Source organism: Micropterus salmoides, unplaced genomic scaffold, assembly GCF_014851395.1.
Source record: "Micropterus salmoides isolate LMB-PRFRI ecotype aquatic unplaced genomic scaffold, ASM1485139v1 Ms_hic_scaffold_20, whole genome shotgun sequence".
NCBI lineage: Eukaryota > Metazoa > Chordata > Actinopteri > Centrarchiformes > Centrarchidae > Micropterus > Micropterus salmoides.
The window spans coordinates 21,959,062-21,980,427 of record NW_024041151.1 but is presented as its reverse complement, the minus strand read 5'-3'; the positions used below and the strand labels follow the sequence as shown (position 1 = coordinate 21,980,427).

Genomic DNA, 21,366 nt, shown 5'->3' with positions numbered 1-21,366 from the left:
GTTTTGATTTAAATTTAACTGAATTGATTGGATTGTAATGAACAGAAATTAATCTAATCACACTCCACCACATTTAACTGGACTGATCTCAACTAAAATTAATTGAACATATTCATGCAGATTCTATTCTCCCTAATGATAAAGATCAATAGATTAATTTATTAAACTGTAAAAAATCAATTCTACGAGGGAATTTTCACAAACCAAAAATGCTGTGGCTTGCTCCATCTGTGAGAAACATCTGGCCCCGCTCTCCCTTGGGATGCTTTCACAGAGGGTTGCTGCTGCTTTGCATTACTGTATGCAACATGCTAAACCCAGTCAATAGGTACCCTGTGCAAACATCACAGTTGTGAGGGATATCACAAGGTTAATAAACAATGTCATGTGGCTTTGCATGTGGAAGTAGCAGTGTTGTAGCATAAAGTGGCATAAAGATCGGCAAAAACATCTCGAATGAAGCCTCCAGCGCAGCCATTTGTAGGTATTTCTAAGTGTATTGCATTCTTCTCCTATCATGTTGAAACAGAAGATCCTGTATCCAACATTGCCATACTGCACTAACACTGCTGTTTCATCTCCATCTCTCTAAAAAAAGGTAGGAATCTGTGTGTGTGTGTGTGTCTGTATGTTTTTCGATTATGTCTATAACCGTTCATTCAATCGACCTCACACGTTTCGGGTGTGTTGCTTTCGGCCCAGGGGAGTGCATTGTCGCATTTGGTGCAATTTAGACACGTGACGCGTTCAGAATTAATAAACTTTGAATAGTAAAGTGCTGAAAATCTAGCAGAATCTCCGTTGTTTCAGTGTTATTAATGCTGTAGGTGAAACCAATGTGAGACACACGTTTTAAACAAGCACTGCACTGCAAAAAAGCGCAGGGAGGCGTCACATCGTTCCCTTTGAATGGATACTGCACTAGTTTAATTTGCAGCTTACAGTACGCAGCGACTAAACCTGTGTGACAGTTCACTGTGTGTTTCACAGTTTGATCAGTAACTGCAACATGATTGAATTCAATCATCCACATTTATAACAGCAAAAAAGTCTGCAGTCAGTTTGTAACAAGCTCTCCCCAACACTGCTCTACATACACACACATTTTGTACTCATGCCTAGTGCACACTTTTAACCATGCATGGTGAAGCTGATTATGGAGAATGTATGGCAAGCAGACGCTGTGGAGGATAATTCCCTTCCAGCTCACAGTGGGTAATGTCAAAATAATTATCAGACCAGACAGCTCAGTGGGCAGGCGGGTGCCTCTTCATTATGGAGCAAGGTTGAGGGGGCTAACAACCTCCAAATGTGGCAGTGCACACCATGCAAGGTTTGAAGTGAAACTCTTCAAATCCATTTCACCTTTATACTTAGTTGGTGGTGCTCTTTTTTTAGCACTCTTACAGGATTCTTTCATGCTCACAAGGGTCATGCCACGGCCGTATGGCTCTATCTGTTGGACGTCTCATGAAATGTTTACAGATGTTATGTCTTTTTGTCACCTTTTGTTTGTTCACCAGATGAAGTTGGAACACAGGTTTCACCAGCTCAAAGTGTGTTATTTATGCATATATATGAATATCAAGCATCATATCAAAGGGTTTTTCAAGATTCAAATATAGATAATTCTTTCAACATATTGTAAATAAAATATCATCCATTTTTATTGGACCAAAGAAATAGGTCAAGGACTAGAAAAGGTTGTGAATGAAAATCATTTGAAAGAAAAATAGGAAAGAGTTTATGTTCTTAGTTGACAAAGGATAACATTTACAGGTTGGATCATAAAATAAAACAGGAACTATCTATGTTACATTTCCGAGTCCTGATCTGACTATAAGATGACCAGAGTTTGTTGATGTATTTTACAGATCTGACAATTATGATGTTTCCTTGAATCACAGCACATGCATTTTCATAACGTCATTGCAGATGATTTTATCACTTGGCATGGAAATGGGTTTGTGAGCATTCAAGGGAACCATGAATGGAATTGTCTCAGATAAAGATGCTTAATTTAGCTTTTATGGAGGAAATAGGAACAAAGATTGTGTGTCCAGCCAATTCGGTTAAAATCTGTGTGTGTGTCAGAATGACAGACCTCATTCGACCAGAGAAATGGCAACCATAGTGTGTGTGTGTGTGTGTGTGTAATGCGTGCAAGGTATTGTAGCTGTTATAACTATATTACCTCCCTGTGTCCCAGGTTAACTGCACTTTCATCTCACCTTGACTGACCTTCCACAACAGCCATTGCACCAAGGGGACTTCACATTAAGGACATTTCTGCTCATATGATTGACTGCTTCGAATAAAGGACCTTGGAAAAACATCTGGGCAAGTGACAAATACATCCCTCTGGCTGCTGTTGTATGAAGGAGACAGATACTGTGGCCAAGAGAGAGAGCGAGAGAGAGAGTCAATGTGTGTGTGTTGAGTTATCTCCAGTGTTACACAAAGACCCGCCAGACTGCTACCGCTGTCAAGATATCTGTGTGAGTGTGGTTGTGTGTGTTTAAATGTGTGTCCTTGCCAGCCACTTGACATCACACAGCCCTCTCATGGCAGGCTTCTTGGATCAGTAGCAGAATGGATAAGGCTATTTACCAGCAGCTTATTTGGTCCGGGTCAGACCTCCAGTAACAGTTTAATGGGTGTTGAGGGTGGCTGCTACACGGAGGCGAGCGGCTTTATCTGGCCATATGCACCTTGAGCTCGCATCTGCATGACAAGTGATTTAAAAAATTAGATTCTGACAACTAGGAGGCCAGGACTTGGACATATGAGGAAAAACATGTTTTCTTATTACATTTTACAAGTGGAAATTATAATTTATATCAATGACAATATCACCTCCTAAAACCTACTACTACATACTAGAACTATTTTCACTGCAGACAGATGGCAACTGGACTGCCTCAGGATCACATTGAGACATTTGTATCATTTTGTGTATCACATTGTACCATTTCCTGCAACAATCTAACATATTTCTTTAGACAAACATATTGCATAAAAGTTGTAAACAACCCACTTAAGTTAAACATCAAACATAGAAACAGGTACAGACGTAGATGCATGTGCAGTACAAAAACAGACAGACAGATGAATGCATTGCCTTACATACAAACATGCCTACACTCTGACACAAAAACCCATAGCTTCACAGACACCCACACAATCACGCCTAAACTGACAGCTAAGGTTCTGCTGAAGGTCATTCATAATGATTAAAGAGGCATCTCTGCAATGATTTTCAAATGACCCTTGGGACGCCTAGACCACTGACACCTCTTCAATAGAAAATTACTTTATCGTGCCCTGGGATACCTGACTGTAGACTGACACAATGACGGTCTAATAGACAGCGAGACAGTAAAGAGCAGCAGACTGGCACAGAGATGTAAAGGCAAACAGAGAGCCAGGCAGGAAGGACCTAATAGAATCACAAACTGAATGTGATATGGAGATGTACAGGCATGTAGGTCAAAACAAAGAGGAGGCAGACAAGTAGGCAGGTATGTGAAGACATGCATACATACAGAGCGCTAGCCAGGCTTGCCCAAAGCGAGAAACCCGTCCATCCATCCAAGAACAATCCCAGTCAGCACCAGTGGGAATATTGCCCCAGTGCAATCCCGACACACACACACACACACACACACCCTGCAGCTCTTTTCTTCAAGCCGCTGATACAGAGGTTTTAGTAATAGCCACGCTGGTGTGATGGCTAATTTCACCTTCATACACTTTGTGTGTGTGTGATTGTAATAATCACCTTGAGCCATGCAGGCAGTGAATTCCCCCAGAGATCAGCTAGGTTTGATTTGACATCACAACACACACACACAGTATCACTACTATAACATTTGTTGCTGATATTTGCATATAAACTACTGTGGCACTGTAGGAACTGAGCATCACCTTCGCACATGATTCAAGGTTATCACAAGATGTGTGAATACGAGATTTTCTTATGTATTGCAAAGGAGATTAAGCAAATAATGTACTATTGTAAAACCCGTCATATGAATTTACAGAACAAATACTCCATAATGATGATTCACCACACTGTTGTAAATAAAACCAGACATTCTAGTGTTGGTTAATATGCTAATTGTTAGCAAGGCTTTGCACATATTTGGCTCTTTTGTAAGAGAGGAATCACTCAGTGCCTCAATAATATGAGCTGCTGACATCAGCAGCTAATGCATCTGACAGACACATCATTGCCAGGTGTTGCATCATCAAGTTTTAAAACATGGTGCATTCTACAGAACCTCGCAGCTCATTATCACAATAACCCAGTGATGAACTCTATTCTACTGGATCGTGTTGTCTGCCATGATGCACCATTGACAATACATTTCACTAAATAGCTCAGCACATTGATGGGGCACGTGTTATTTTGGGAGACTTTCTTTACTTTGGCAGTATTTGATTTGCTTTGTAGATCAAAAATGGTCTGTGTTCATTTATCCATCTATCTCCATCTACATCCCCACCCCCCACTTCCCTCCCAGTCTCCATCCAGACAAAGAGAAACACTGCTAACTAGCTCCCTTGTTACCCTGACAATTGGTATCTCAACCAATAAACCATGTCTTATTGCATTGCTGGGAAAAATCTTTCAGCAATTACACAGTTTGGCTAAAACAGCTTTTACATGGAAACCAACAAGGGATATAAACTCAGACAAAAACAGATCACAAATCCTAACAAAGAACATTACAATTCTTCACAGCCTGTAGTTTGGTCTATTAACTGGTAAAGATGAACAGCAATAACAGTAAAAAGCTACAATGCACACAGCTGCAGCCATAAAGCATTTAATTAATAATTGAAATATATGCTTTTATCACTGCATGCATGGTTTTGTCACCGAGAACATCAGGACCAAGAATCTACAGTCATGCCCCTGTGAGGAATTGAACTAAATGCTAACAACGAATGGCTGTTGCTTAGCTGGTATGATTTTACCACATTTGCTATCTTAATTTAGTGTGTTAGCATGCTACAATTTGCTAATAAGCTGCTAAGGTTGAAATGTTGTTTGTTTTGAAGGTATATGGTCATAAACCCAAGTACTGGACAAATTAATATTTTGAACTGATGGTAGAACAAAATGGAAAGTTAAGGGCCCACCAAAGTTATCACAATTAATTGTGAGAGGAATATGAATGCCTGAACCACATTCTATGTCAATCCATCCAGTCGTTCAAGTAGATGAGATATTTAGATAAAAAAATGAAGACTTTGACCTGCTGGTGGTGCTAGATGAAACGTTGGAGGACCACCAAAGTAGGATTCAGCCGCTGGGGGACCATGGTTGTCTGACCAAATTTTAATGGCAATCCATCCAGTAGTTGTTGAGATATTTCAGTCTGGAACAAAGTGGTGGGCTGACCGACAACAGACCGAGATAGTCCCTAAAGCCATGCTGCTGGCATGGGTAAAATGGCTAAATCTGTCATATAGTGCCCACCGTTCAACAGATATTAGCAGAACATTAGAGTACAGATTTTATTGTGAGGTCATTCAAAACCAACAATGAAAACCTCGTAAGATGATTTTTAAAATGCTTTATTGCAAAAATATAGAATCTGATAACACACTACAAAAACATCAACACAAACATAATACATGACAGTCTCAAAGACAAACCGATAGCACATCAATAGCTAGTATTTTTACTGTGCTTTCAAAGAATCACAAAACAGTTGTTTAAAACCTTATGTGTGAGTTACTGATAACATGAGCATTGTCTTTGACCTGGGGAAAACCATTAACAGTAATAATAGTAGTAACAGCAGACCTGCTTTTGAAAGTTGACACTTTGAGTGAAAGCTGCACATTTTACCTTAAGACCACATGTGTCACGACCCAATAAATGTACCTATTTTCCACTTCCTGAGAAGTTAACTATACAGTTGTGAAGTGGGTGAGGCCATCGGTAAAGGAAGCATTTTTCAAACTGCAAATTTGAAAGCTTACTTTTAGGAAAAATCTCATTGTTACTCAGCACGCAAACACTGGAGTCTTCAATATCATTTTATCTGCTGTAAATGTTCGACCCTAATGTGGTTTGTCAATATCACAAAATACTGCAATACCCACGCACCTCATTTGCTGTTGCCATGACAAGGATGTCAGCTATTGATGTCAAATCAGTTAAGCTTATTCTAAACATCATTGCAAACAGGAACAATACTTTTGATGTACACAGTCTTGTGCCTAAGACTTTTTATTTGTACAGTTGCTCATTGTCTGGAGTTCTGATGATTCAAGGGAAAGAAAAGTCATAAGTATCAGAAATGCTCAAACAGCTTGTCAAAAATAGTACTATTGAATATAAGGAAAACATTAGGACTGTTACTAACATGGCCCGCATATAACCCCACCCACTTCTCGGCTTTCTCTATGAGGTTTTCAAAGACACCAACACTATGATTTTCATCATGATAGTGTCTTAAGTGTCTTAAAACCACTCAGATGTCAGTACAACCTTTTATGGTTGTTATATCCCCATGCAAATATGATATTTTTGCTATTAATGATCAGATATTGCTTTTGTACATCTGCTAGAATTCAGTCAAACCTCATATCCAGGGGTTTATGCAGTGCTTCTATTCTAGAGCCAATTCCAACCAACTCCAATGTGTACGAATGCAAGAAATTAGATTACCCTCTTTTGAAAGTCAATTTCAAACAAGTTGATTCAGATATTATATGAAATGTGTTATGTAATTTAAATTTGACACTAAAAGATTGGCTCCTGCATAAACACTTCAATGTCTGGTTGAGTCCCAGCTGACAGTCATTGTCGAGTAACAACACATCAATAAATCTCTGCTGGTTTGCTGTGCTTTGTTTCTTCCTGCTAAATGAGAATTGCTTAATAAAAGATGGCCAGGATAAAATCATGCCATTGCAAAAGTGCTGAGAATAAATCATTTGAATTAATGAACATATTTTGCGCAGCAACATCTATAAACTGTATATTTATTGTTGTTTGCAATGACAACAAATCAATAACTGTTTTCACACTTTTGTACTTAGTAGTGGTAATGCTAAAATGCAACAAACACTCAAACAAAATGTCTTGCTGAAGTTTGTTGACATCAAGGGCTAATGCTATTGATCTTTGTACAAAATCATATCTTCCGCTAACTGTCCAAAAAGATTACTGTCAAACCCTGTGCTTACGTTCTGAAGGTGTATCGTTGTGCCGTACAAAAGGAAATGGTGCTCAACGTCAATGATGCTTTTGTTTTCCATATATAGTTTTGATTTGTTTTCAAAAATATTACCAATGCCTTGTGCTTAACTGTCAAATTTTACATCATGGGAAGCATTGAGAATATGAAGGGATATAGTCAGCATAAGGAAACAGTTATAGTAATTTTAAATGTAAAGTCAACTATAGACATTTTAGTTAAACAAAAGGAAAACAGATTTCTCATAAAGTGCAAATTAAATTAGTTCCAACATACACATTGTCTGACATTCTTCTTATTGCCTGTAGACATTGTTGGCAAAAAGTAAATACATAGGAAGTTGGGGCACAATTGGGGCATAGCATTTTGGCAGGGGGGAAATAATGGTGCTTGAAAGATGAGAGGCACTTATAAGGGTGTACTATTCACCAATTGTTCATGCCCCAGGCATAGGTTTTAAGTTGAAAAGGATGGTTATAAAAGCCAATACCATGAAATTTGGGTAGGACCAAACACTGTCAAACTTCATCAAATGGTTATTGTATTCATATGACTGAGGAAACTTAAATTGAAAACATGCTGGGTGGTAAATTAAAAACACCCAGCACAATTACTTTCACTGTACATGCCTTATATTGTCTAATATAAAAGGTGCACCATATTACTGATGCATTCCCCCGCTAAATTAAAGATCTGCATAGCCACAATAGTCTGCATTCAGTATATGTTATGTATGTAGTAAATATGTTTAACTGCCAAAGAGTTGGTTGCATTTTTTAAGACAAGAATAAGACCTGCTCGAATTAAAAAAGTATACCGTGGCTAAACTACAAATCTAATGTTCCTTAATGGCTACTGTTCCCAATCATTAAAACTACAATATAGTATATTAACGTATAAGCTGGAGCCAAACATCCAAAGTGATAAATGTAAAGAGACTATGCAGATGTAAAGAGACTATGCAGATGTTTATCTTTCAAGCAAAATTTTACTGCAATATTTCGACTTTTAAAAACATATACCCATATAGAATAACAATAACAATTCCATTCCCTACCCACATTCCTTTATGAAACCAGCCAAGAAGTATGATCTTGATTTTGACAGCAGGTTGAAAGGCTTAAATGCCACAAGTGAGGGGGCTTTCTACCACTAATGAGGCCTTTCACTTTGAGTTCTCTTGATCTCCAAGGGAGATCTGAGTATTTAAAAGCATGTTCTTTAAAAAAGTGAAACACCCCTTTAAAACCTTACATTCTTCTTGTGTGCTTTTCTATGCTTTTCATAGTCAAGTGATACCACCTCTTTACAATCTTTACAATCTCATTTCATTTCCACTCTTATGCCAGCGCTCTAGCAGTACACTGTGTATAACCAAGAAAAATATTAGCATGTCATCTGCAAAGAAGATATATATATACTGTCAGAACTCAATTCCTGCTTAGGTGAACACAATGTGAAAAGGGTCAAGTTTTAGCAATAAAGCACTGAGTAGCAATGTATAACATACCATACCAAAGTAGTAAGGGCTTGACATTGACATCATTGTATACCTTTCAACCATACCAGAAGTTCATATAGCAATCCCTGTGCACACCACTCCAGCTTTTAGATGGACAACAGAGTATTTATTGTCATTTAGGGCAACTGAAAATATTTCTAGGTCTTGCATCAAAAATTTAAATGAAACACAATCACCATCAACATAACATGAATATTTTATAATTCTGCATACCCTTTAGGGCACCCTTACATGGGGACAGATGTGCTGGTTGCCCCCACCTGACAGTGGCCCAGGTCTAAGTAGGAGGAATGCTGATTTAGAATATTTGTCACTATTTACTAATGTTTACTACTCTTGAGATGCTTGATCAATACCAACTTGTCCACATGATGGTAGACAGAAACAATGCTCCCTGCTTTAAATATATAATACATTATATACATGAAAAACATGTAGGCAGAGCTGCTCAGTAGTCCAAGAGAGATTATTACGATCAAACACAAACTGTCTACATCATTTTTGCTAATTTTTTAAAACAAGTATAAATAAATAAATGATTATCAAGTTGATCAATATTGCCTCCTTATTTTCAGCAGTCCTGTAAGAGTGAGGTTTATTGCGGTGTGGCAGACATGTGGTGGAGGGAGACTCTGGTGAACTGAACAGATTGCTGAGGATTTTCTGCGGTACCTGAAGGTCGTTGGTTTTAAGTGAAGGCTCCATGAAAATTTGAGTACACGCAAGTGAAGGCTACATTGGGATCCTAGTAGAGATTCCATTAGAATCTGAGCTGAAGTTCCATTAGAATATCAGTAAACAGTCCCACTAGAAACTCTGTGATCCTTTCCATGAGCATGTGAATAAGCTGTTCAATTACAAATGTTCCATCATGATCAACTGAACTTTCCATAAATTTCCATGAATGAAATTTCCATTGGATTGGATGTTCCAGCTAAATAGAAGTGCCTTTGAACATGACGTGACATTTCCATTTCAACCTGTGTGACTGCTCCATTTGAATGTCTGATGTAGAGCCTGTGTGAGGGTTCATCAGAATCTGGTTGAAGCATCCACTGGGGTCTGAGCAAAGGTTCCAGTAGAATCTCAATAGTTCTGCAAGATTCGATTTGAATGTGTGATGTAGTTGCTAGAACCTATATGAAGGTTCCTGGGAATCTGAGTGAAGGTATCACTAAAACACTACAAGCATTCGGTATGAAGCACTTTTTCCAATTTGAATGGTGCATGGTTTAGGAGTTGATAGTTGAGTGAGTTCTGTAGGAACCCATAAGGATCTTAGTGGAGATTCCTACATATTTTCAGAGCAAACATGACGGAAAGCCAGCTGAATCTCAAACATATTCTGCAGCATTAGAAGCTGCTTTTAAGGACCAGAATGGTTGCCACATTCTATCCCTATTTGACAGCATTTACATATAAAACATAACAGGTTGATCCTGCAACTGAGCATTGCACTCTATGTAGTGCTATACATTCAGCCAGAAGAACAGTTATAGAGAGAATCCTAATGCCTAAAGGCTTGTATCATTTCACAATAAGACAAAGCCAGACCCAGAAGGTTTCCTTGTCATAGACTTTGTTGTATTTTAAATTTCAGCCTCTTTAAACAATTAAGGTGGCAATATGTATTCTTGTCTAGAATTGCTGTGTAAGATAATGAAGTACATGATGCCGAATATGAGTCTGAATCTTCCGTGAGTTGTACAGCTGGATTACAACTGCCAAAAGGTCAACAAAATCCAACAGCAAAATCCAAAGCACATCAGCATGGCAAAGCAAAGACTGTTGGTCCATAAAAACATGTTTAACCTGCCTGAGAGTGGTGTCCAATTCAATGATTGACGAAAATGTACTTCCAGAGAAAATGTTGGTACTTTTCAGATCCACTGGGTTCAGATCACCTGAGACAGGCTGAAAAAGTTCAGTGTGAGCACGCTGCATGAAACTCCCATATGTGTGACACAGCCAAAAAAGTGCTGGTTGCTCTCAGAGCCAGATTTGCGGCATATGTTTCATGTTTCTCGATCTGAGAGAACCAAAACAGTGCACAGAGAGTCCACATTCACACAAATTGAATAATTAGAAGGAAAAGTTTTCACTTAAGTTCAGTTAAGCTCACCATCATCTTCCCTTCATGTAGCACCGCTCAGCTGAGTTCAGTTTGGTTTTTGTGCTGCAATGTCAAATATCCCCAATGACATCACAAGCAAACTCCACACACAAGAACCACAAAAATGTGGATGCTCTCGTTTAGATCCTTAACACTGGGTTTCCTTGTCCGTAGAAAGTGCTAAGCCGCTCTAGGTCCAACAGCAAGTCTTTTTGTCACATACTAGGTCCATATATTGTGTGTATGTATATATGTGTGTGTGCGCGTGTCCCTATACATGTGCATCAGATGTTTACAGTCGAATTGGTGTTGTTCATATGGACTCTCATCTCCTGAATAGTAGTGATGATTTTCTTCTGATGTCCAGCCAGGTTCACTCCTACTCTTCGCAAATCCCTGAAAAACAGCACACCCTTTTTACTTAAGAGATGATACAAGTGATAATAAATGACTGTACTTAAAACAATCTTTAAAACATTTCCTATAACAGGTAACGTGAATCATTCAAAATGGTCAATACATCAACATGTCTTGTATTGCTATTACAGAGGTTTATTTGTAATGTTTTAGACAAATAACATTTTAATGCCATTTTTACTGGTGGTGTAACACAGTAGTCTTGCAAATAAGAGAATCAATACATAATATTCTCACAAGGCTCAGCTCTTATACCGTCGATACCCAATTTAAAAAATTTAATATACTGATATGGTAGTTTTTGGATGGTTCGAGCGTTATGCATTCATCTTTATAAAAGCTTGCAGTTATATAAAAAGGAACTGAGTTTCATAAGTTTTTGCTTTGAACTTCACAACATTTTGTGACAATGTTCATTGCTTTTCTAACAAAAAGGGGAAAAAAGTAATAATGAAAAATGAGTGCAGTTTTGTATGTGCTGCAGCGAGTGGGAGTGCAAACTACATTGCACATTTGATTGTTGTCATTCTGAATCATGTCATTTTACTATGTTTTTAACTTTTAAAGGGTCAGTCTGTTTAAAGTTTTTACAAGGACCATGTTCTACTGAAGAAATAGTCCCAATAAAAACTGATGATCTGTGTATTATACAGAGTGGCAAATAGATTTTGAATTTTTTAAATATAATTTTGGATTGCTGTAAGCTCCACAAACAAAAATCCATTCAACTCTATTGCGCTGGGGTGGCAGCAGAAACCTCAGAGACAGATAACTTGTGTGTGACTATGTGCATGACCAAGTGTCCTAGTACTTGTTTATGTTTATGTTTATGTGGTTAAGTGGCCTTACTCTGACGTCATCTGAGCCACTGTCTCTAGTGAAGAGTAACCTCCTTCCATGAAGAGCTCAGTATAACGACCCATCTTGATGGAGTCGAGCCACTCCCCTACGGTCTGGCTCCGAGTGCTGCAGTCCCCTTCTACACTGGCATGTTCCACTAACAGATTGGAAACCCTGTTACATGGATGGAGGTACAGGAAAAAAAGTATGACAGTAATAAAATTAAAGCACAAGATTAGGCATGTATTATTTCTGATAATATCCATTGTCAAGATGACAGATTGTCAGATTAAAGGAATTCATAGACACTAGCCTTGTTTTCACATCATTATCATAAATGTTAAAGAGCGGGATTCACTCTGCAATCAACTACATTTTGAAGCTCATGGTTGAGCTCTAAAGCTCTTACAGTTACCAGTGAGGCATTGTAATGTTACTTATGCACCATCACTCAAAGCTGAAAACGCTGTCCACTCAAAACTCTTTGTCATTCAGCTCACTCTTCATGTTAACAAATGGAGCTCTCCATACTATCAAACAGAAATGTTCATGCTAGCTAACAATATTCTCCACGCTGTAGCTAGTACAGGAGTAATGTGGAACAAGGACTGACCCTGTTGTCCCTTTCATCTGGCTAACAGTCATATATTAGACTATTAGATGTGGCATTGATTTATTAAGTGTGTTTCCGTGTGTGTCAGTGGAACAGACAAAGGAGAACAAAATACCTCACATTATTTCATTATCTCTGCAAAGAAAATAAGGTAATGATGTTGTCTGACTAAATGTCTGCTTCAGAGCCCTTATAGCCATTTCATGTCATTATACACTAATGCAATGCACATACATAGTGGGGAAATAGTAATTGAATGTTCAAATGTTACGATAATCCAAAGATACCCCACTGAATACAATTCACACTAATGCGTAGTTTTAAGAAAATTTGCCAGCATGCAGCAGTTAGTGACTAAACCCATCCTGATTTAATTATGCAGCTACACAAGACTTCAATAGAGACTCTATTTACATTTCATCTGAATGACAATTAGTCTATTAGCTTGCAGCGCTGGGTTTAATTCACTTAAGAATGAATAGGTCAGTTAAAACACAATGTATTTTCAAAAGTAAAAGCCAACATATATCTTGTCTTGAAAAAATAAATACAATATTACACTTAGTAGCCTTTTACTAAAAGTAGGTGTGAGAATTAATTCCTGAAGTATTCAATACATTAAAACATTTAACAAAATTGTTAAAAATGATAACTTACTTATACATTAATTTAATGGTTGTCCATCTACAGCTTAAATCCAAAAATATAAATTGTTGCATAGTGCTTCAAAATTTAATTGAAGTTATCATAACATGTTACAATAGCATTGTGTATTCAAGCTAATGTCGTCTATATTTAAAAAAAAAAAAAGTGTCAAATTCCAAATAGATATATTGATGTTTTGTGGTGTGAATTCATACCTGTGTGAAGAGTTGACCAGTTTTTTTAATGAACTGGGGTTGCGAATAAGTTTGTCTAGTAGGCAGACAATCTCATCAAACTTGGGGCGGTTGCTGCGTTCTCGCTGCCAACAGTCCATCATTAGATGGTACAGAGCCTCAGGGCAGTCCATAGGACCTGGCAACCTATAACTCTCCTCTACGGCCTTTATTACCTGCAGACAGACAGGACAGTCAAAAGGATCTGCCTTTTCTCTCATTTAGAAGTTAATAAAAGGAAATGCCTGGTTTTTAATACAAAAAATATAGGAGATAGAAGCCAGAGCAGTGAAACCCACCAAGTGGAAATTTATATGCAAGATGAAACACATGATTGAACATAAAACATAATAAAATACATGAAACTTAATACGAATACATGCAAAACATATTTTGTTATTATGTACTTAAGTGGTGGCAAAACACTAAACCTCCAGTCTAATTTTCCCATCTAGCAGGGCTGCTCGATTGTGGCAAAAATCATAATCACAACTGTTTTGGCCAATATTGAGATCATGATTAAAAATGATTGCTGATTTACATCATGCATTTACTTAACTTTTAAAATGGAATGCTTAATTTTTTTAAATGATTATGCATTATCCCAAAATGGGATAAGCCAAAAAATCCCATATAGCCCTTGAAATAAAAAAATAGCAACTGAATATTATTAACTTAAACAGCATATTAGTGCGCAAGATGATGACAGCAATGCAGTGTTTCCCCAGGTTGACTGCTTTGTGGGGTGGATGGGCTGCTAGGGAAGCTCTGTGCATGTGTGTGTGTTTGTGTGTACGGAGTTGAGCAGAGCAGGTGACAGGTGAACCACTCAAGTTGACGACAACTCGTTAAGTTACATAACGCTGAAATTCAACCGCGGTGTGCTGTCGGGAGATGCAGCTACTTAAACCAACAGTGAGTAAGAAAAGTATAAATCCAGTATTACGTTACAAGACACAGACAAAGTGGATATTTAACAAGCACAGACCAGGTAAATCAACACTGAACACACCTGGTTTAGTATAAATAATATGTAATTTGTTAGTGCCGTAAAAATGCCGTAGGCTTAAGCTAATGATGGTGACTAGCAAGTTGTAGCAGTTATAATCCCTGTCATCTTGGCTTGAGCTGAAGTAAACATGCAACAGTCTGCATGAAAGTGAGTTTGGGCTTTTAGAGAAGGACAGGAGGGTGCGCTGGATTTATAATACAAGACAAAACAGGTGTCATTGCAAATGGCATGTGGCACAATAAAAGCTTTATCTCGATAAACTTGTTTACAAAGCCAAAATGGAAATTGTGATTCAAATTCAATTAATTGTCCAGCTCTACCTTTCAGTTGTCAATGGTTAAAACATCATCACCAAGCGATATTATATGGAAGACTGATCACGAGCATTTAACAATTTGATGAATTGGGGGGAAAAATAATTTCTCACCCTGTTAGACCTGGCCTTTACTAATCAGAATCAAAGCTGTGCAGTTACTGAATCTTGGTTCAAGTTTAAAATGCAATAATCAGTTTTAAAGTTTGCTCAAAAGTTCCTGGATGTTAGAGAAGAGATGACACGATTTGATCTGCACTTCTTTGATGCCTGAACATCTGATATCTTTTTCACAGCAGGACCGCAACAAACTTCAGCAGAAGTGATGTTACTTCAAATGTGATCCCAAAATCCTGATCTTTGCTCCAGGGATGCTCCTGCACTCCATCTGACCCTACATTCAAACCTCCACGAAGTTGGCACGCAAAAATGAATCCTCCGCGAGGATCAACAAAGTAACACATCATAAAAACATTATTTGTTTATTTGATACGCTGCATAGCCCAGTTGATAATTTCTGCAAGTAAAAGATGCGGCAGGGGTGGTGGTGGTGGTGTCGAGTTAGATGAATAATAAATAAACCTGGCTCTCTCCGTTAGACCCTGCAGTGGAAAGCAGGCTGGAGTTCTCAGCCTAGTTCTGCCAGCGCAAGACACTGGAGGGAATTGATTTGTTGAGTTCATGACAGCCTTTACTTGTGTCAAATTCACACAAAAGACAGACGTGATAGTGCTCCAATATATGCGCATGCTTGAAAGCGCACATACTCGCGCACCAAAGTGTTAGGAGAGAGGCGCAGCATCAAATCATTGCTTGCATGCTGAGAGGGAGACGAACTACACATAGCTGACTGGCAGGGAGGAAAGATCAGAGGAAGAAAATGAGAGACCGAGGTGGGAGAAAGAAAGGTAAGGCGGACGGGAGGCAACAAAGAATACAGACAGAGATTGCATTTTACAAAGACAAAAGAGTGGACGAGGAGAAAAGGGGCAGAAATGGGAAACAGAAGGAGAGAGAAGCTTAGAGGAGTGTGAGAGCCTGCACTTGCTTGCGCAGATCAGAGAAAATCCAGCATAACGCTTTCAATTAAACATCAAACGTCTTCTCCTCTCCACTGCTCACCATCTCTAGACTTCTCTGAGACAGACAGCCTAATAACCAAAAGGAGGAGGGAGGGGTCTGAAGCAGGGGATGAAGAGGTCACTGGAGGGCTGTGCGTGCATATGTTGCCTGTGTGTGTCTGTGGGTGGGAAATGAGTGCATGTCGGTGGTGTCTGAATCAAATGCTACATTCTCACTTGTCGCCATGTGACAAGATTGCAGTTCCCCTCATTAAAATGGCCTCCGGGCCGCACTATGATGTAGGTGCTACCCTCTCCCGCTCTCTTCATCACCCTCTTCTTCTCCTCCGACTCACTCTTCTTCGTCTCCCCTCTGATGAACAGACACATGCGGGTCATTTGGGTACTTGCTGAGTGCATCGCGACCACCAGTACATCACTCTACAGCCACTCACTTACATTAAAGTTTCACAATTTTAAGTTTAAGGCAAAGTGGGTCTACAGCTTGATATTTTCCCTGCCACATATTTCTGCTTAGCACTGCACCTGTTTCACTCTATTGCTTATGCACACCTTTCTCTACACCACAAAAAGTTTGTTTCCACTAAAACTCTCCATTCTCATTGTCCACACTTTGTAGTAATTGATTTATGATAATAGGTTCCCGCACAGACCTCCCTATATCAACCCCCATTCGGCCTCCGAACACTTCACAAAGATTACTCGATTACTCCATTGCTGTCTTTGTTAGACACATGTCAAAAGTTCCCAAGGAACAATGCAGTCAGCCTTGTGCTAAGATTTTCCACTCCAGTAAAGGAAATAAGAAATACTGTATGCAATCTGAAATGAGAAAATATCCGTGATAGTTAACAGAATTTTATTTATGATGCATAACTTTTAGTTATCCTTTTTTAATGAGTTTCTCTTGACCCTAGCTGACAAGTTGTTGATTTGAGAATGACATACCCTTTGTACTCAAGAGCATGAAGGAAACTCCAACCGTGACCTGTCTCAACAATGCAACTCACAAGAGTTGAGAAAACTGCTGTTTCAACTGTTCAACTGCAGCTCCCAAGGAATGTAAAGCAAAGCTGTGACATTGTATTAGTGGCATTGGGAATTATGCTTATAGCAGGTTAGCATAAAGACTGGAGACGGGGAAACAGCCAGCTTGGCTAAAAGTCAGCAATTAACATGTAAAATATAACATTTGTTTAATCTTTAAAAATAGGGAGGGTGGGTTAAAGGCTGGACTATTTTGTGGTTCTTGCCAGTCAAATCAGACTCCAGGAATTTACTGCCAGTCTGGCACATAACTCCCCGTAAAATGGTGAGTTAGTGTTTATACACTTCAGGTTTTTGTACGGATTAAACAAACAAGATATACGTTGTTAATTAGTGAGAATAAATAAATAAATCTGAACATTACAATTCCATGACAAGTAGGCAAACTCCATCTTGCAGATGAAGATCATGTGGGATGACTGTAAGGGGTCCAGGACAGCTACTAAATGGCCCTTCTGGTGAGATTGTTTTCTCAGTTGTGCTAGAAAATTTCATTGCCATTGTACACCTGCTTTCTGTGCATGCACCACCCAAATGGTGAAAAATGAATGGTGGTTGAATTGTGGGATGAATAAATTCAAACTGACAAAAATCATTACCGCATGCCCACAAACGATTTCCACAACAATGTCAAATCAAACTTGTCAATGTCACATAAAACTTACATCTTGATTGGACATCTCCCAGTATGGCCTCTCTCCGTATGACATCACTTCCCACATGACAATCCCGTAACTCCACACATCGCTGGCTGAGGTGAACTTCCTGTACGCGATTGCCTCTGGAGCCGTCCACCGAATAGGAATCTTTCCGCCCTGCACAACATGCAAGAACATTTACCAGATAATGCAAATACCTCTGTGGATTTAAAGGAAACTAGGCTTATAAAATCTAATGTCAACCTTCCATCTGTTGTGGTGTTTGATGGAATTACCCTGATATGTGTACATTGACAAAAGCTCATTGAAACACTTTCACACATACAATTCATTCAAAAGTTTCATATTTTGTTACACAAAGATGGAAACCATGGACAGAACTTAATTGAGACCCTTCTGCCACATGTGGTCCAACCCACAATTACACTAATGAACACCAATTTAGGAACACATTCATGATACCAAGTTTCACTTTCTTTTATTCCCTGTCCTAACTGTAGGGGGGCTGGAGATTCCTCTACTTGTTTCCCTCATCTTCATTACTGCGCTTTTATTGCAAAGATAGAAAAGTTCACAGGATGACTGCTGAGTTGCAAAGGAAAATGTGTTTTCAGCTGATGAGTAGTGAAATTAGGTTGATGCAGTATTGATGAACACAGCGGTGGGATATTTCAGGGTCTGATTATTTGAAGGGTGTGAATTATGTTATTCTCACTGCTCTGTCAGGGAAGGACAGCAAGATGAGCCAGAGAGAGAGAGAGCAAAAAGAGAGGTAGCCTGGCAGTGAGAGGTGAGTGACAGGATATTTGGCGCTACAGCAGCAAGACTCAGTGCTAATTGAGTGTTGCGGAGACTGGGCTGAGTACTAATTGGCTCTCCTTCTGAAGGAAGCAGCCCGTCTCTGGCTGACAGGATGCCACTCAGCTGGGGACACACAGCTCAATTTAAAACCTGCTGCTGCCGTCTGTGTCTGTGTGTCTGTGTCTGTGTGTGTATGCACGTACATATGTGTACCACAGATACCCATCGGATTAAATATAAAAGTCCTCAAAGACACAACAGTGTGCCCTCCAGTTTACCTTTCCTCTTTTGCTCTCACTCTAGTACTCAAACAATTAGTTTAATTTAACTAATTAGTCGATCGGCATTAATTGTTTAAGTTGTTCATTAGGCAAAACTGCCAAACATTTGCCATTTCCATCTTTCAATTTGGGAGGATTTGCTGCTTTTATATCGTTCCAAATTGTCCAAAATATCTATGGGTTCTGGACTGTTGGTCAGACAAAACAAGAGATTTGAAGACGTCAGCTTGGGCTGTGGGAAATTGAGACCAAAATTTTAAACTTCTTACCCGTGTGGTGTACGCAGCCTCCGGGTCATCTTCCAGGACTCGGGAAAGGCCGAAATCAGACACTTTACACACGAGGTTACTGTTAACCAGGATGTTACGAGCTGCAAGATCACGGTGGACATAGCCCATGTCGGAAAGGTATCTGCATTTATCAACAGAAAGGAGAGTATAAAACCTAAACACTGTGCCCTAATGATGTGTTCAGTAACACATTGTGTGTTTGTGTGGACTTCTCATGTGTACCTCATGCCAGACGCAATGCCACGCAGCATACCAACCAGCTGGATCACAGTAAACTGACCATCATTTTTCTGAGAAGAAAAGAAGGGATGAAGAGGAAAAAGACATTTTAATTGATATGTGATTCCAGTATCTTTAGTTGACCACTGTATACTACTGTATACAATATGACATACAGTGTGAGAACAGTGAACCGATTGTTCAGATGACAGCGGAAGAAAATGGGGGGGGGGATAATATTACATACAGACAAATGTTTAAAACCAGATAAAATATATTAAATATTACCAATCCACTGAAAGAAAGTGACGTATGATTTGGTTAATTGCCTGACAGTAACCTGGGATACCCTATGCGCTTTCAGTAATGTAGCATACAGTCAATGCAGTGCTTCTCCATAGTGTCTACACTGCATTATAATTCTGCATTATATATTTCTGTAATGATTACTGAGTTCTCAAGTGGTTTGACATTGAAAAACTGACTGGACAAATGCAGTAAAAACAATATGGTCCAAAGCTGATGCTTTTTCTGTAGTTTTTAGAGGTGTGTCTCCTGCAAAACTGGGTCAATTTGCAATATAACACAGAAAGGGAAAAGACAGAGGACATGTAAGACCTCAGCATTGAAAAATGATAGCTAAGCATTCTGTTAAGTGCCGCTTTATAGGTGCCTTCACTCTTCAAGAATATAAATTTCAAATGATCTATCTGTAATGATTACAATTGCCTACATCTCATGGTAATGATGTTAGCCAACTAATTATTGCTATCCAAGTTTGGTATCACCTGTGCATCTTTGTACCTCAGGTCATTCCTACCACATGTTTATGAAGTCAGTCTCTGGCACAGACACCAACTGAGCCGTGTCTTCTTTGAGCAAGTCATTGCCCCTTTCTCATTCACTTCAAGCCCTGGCCTTTGTGGTGTATAACATATGTGCATTTGACCATTACAGTTTAACATAATGCTCTGTAGCTGGGGACAGTGAACCCTTATGGGGACAGTGAACCCTCCTATAAGAATTTGACCCCTGACCCAGAGCTGGAGAGAGACACAGTGGTAGGGGAAGTGGTGTCTAACAGATGGTTACACTTAGTCTACAGCACTGTGCCCTTATATGGTATTTAGCAGAGACCTAAACATGTCTATATAAGCTGTGTTCGATGTACAGAGAGACAGAGTGGTTATCGGGCTGGGTCACTCTCCAAGCTGCTGCAGAGCTTGTAATTGATGCTGAATTCCTTGATGTAATAAACGTTTATATCAAGAACAGTGTCAAGCGGATTTCTTCTCAACACATCATCGCAGCATTATCGTTCGGACACCACAGAAATTGGCGACCACGAAGGGACCGTGTTGTGCCAGAATTCATCGTTCCATCACAGGCTCCATCGAGCTGACTCCCGCTCCAGAAGCTAGCGTATAGGGTGAGTTTTCTCATAAACTGTGGGCGCTGGTCAGTTCGTGTGTCTGTGTGTGCGTTGAAGGGACACCGGTTCGATCCCGTGTGAATGCTTGCGGGTGGATGTGTGAGAAGACTCCGTTCTAAATTTTGTGTGCATTGTGGATAACGCAAAAAGGTTGTGTGTGTGAATGTAATGAAGACAGATAGATAGATATAAAAGGAAGAAAAAGGAACAGCCTAGGAGTAACGGGAAGTGAGGTTTCATAACTTTGCAAAGATTAAGAATATGGGCCCTCAGATTCTTATAACCGTAAGTCATGTGGGATGGAAATTACTGTCGCGTGAAACTAGGCTTTAAGGAATAGGTAAATTGGAGTAAGGGAAAAAGAGAGAGAGTGCAACCCTGGCCAGGGTCATTCGGCTTGAATACAAATTAATATAAGGAAGAAAATATAAGGTTAAGGAAAAAGGAAAATAAGGATTAGGACGCCGCAGATCTGGACAAAAAGCCCTTGAAAGGCGATCTTAGATGGGCCGCAAATCCTGGAAAGGAACTAGGTGAATTTTCGGGTCCGTTCAAAGGAACTGGGAGCTTGTAGAAGAAAAATTTAATTGTAAGTTACCTCTCGATACATGTGTTGACGAACTATGT

General features: G+C 39.2%; 1 protein-coding gene across 1 annotated transcript in view; it reads right to left on the bottom strand.

Annotated features, from left to right (window-relative positions):
- Nucleotides 1-10,306: 10,306 nt before the first annotated feature.
- LOC119914603 (ephrin type-A receptor 5) overlaps nucleotides 10,307-21,366 on the bottom strand; it is an 83,387-nt gene continuing 72,327 nt past the window's right edge. The window contains exons 14-19 of the mRNA XM_038734010.1: nucleotides 19,311-19,378; nucleotides 19,068-19,209; nucleotides 17,723-17,872; nucleotides 13,586-13,779; nucleotides 12,122-12,286; nucleotides 10,307-11,251 (exon numbers count right to left, since the gene is read on the bottom strand). Coding sequence (XP_038589938.1) covers nucleotides 11,140-11,251; nucleotides 12,122-12,286; nucleotides 13,586-13,779; nucleotides 17,723-17,872; nucleotides 19,068-19,209; nucleotides 19,311-19,378 — 831 coding nt within the window. The 3' untranslated portion in view covers nucleotides 10,307-11,139. The remainder of the gene's footprint in view (nucleotides 11,252-12,121; nucleotides 12,287-13,585; nucleotides 13,780-17,722; nucleotides 17,873-19,067; nucleotides 19,210-19,310; nucleotides 19,379-21,366) is intronic.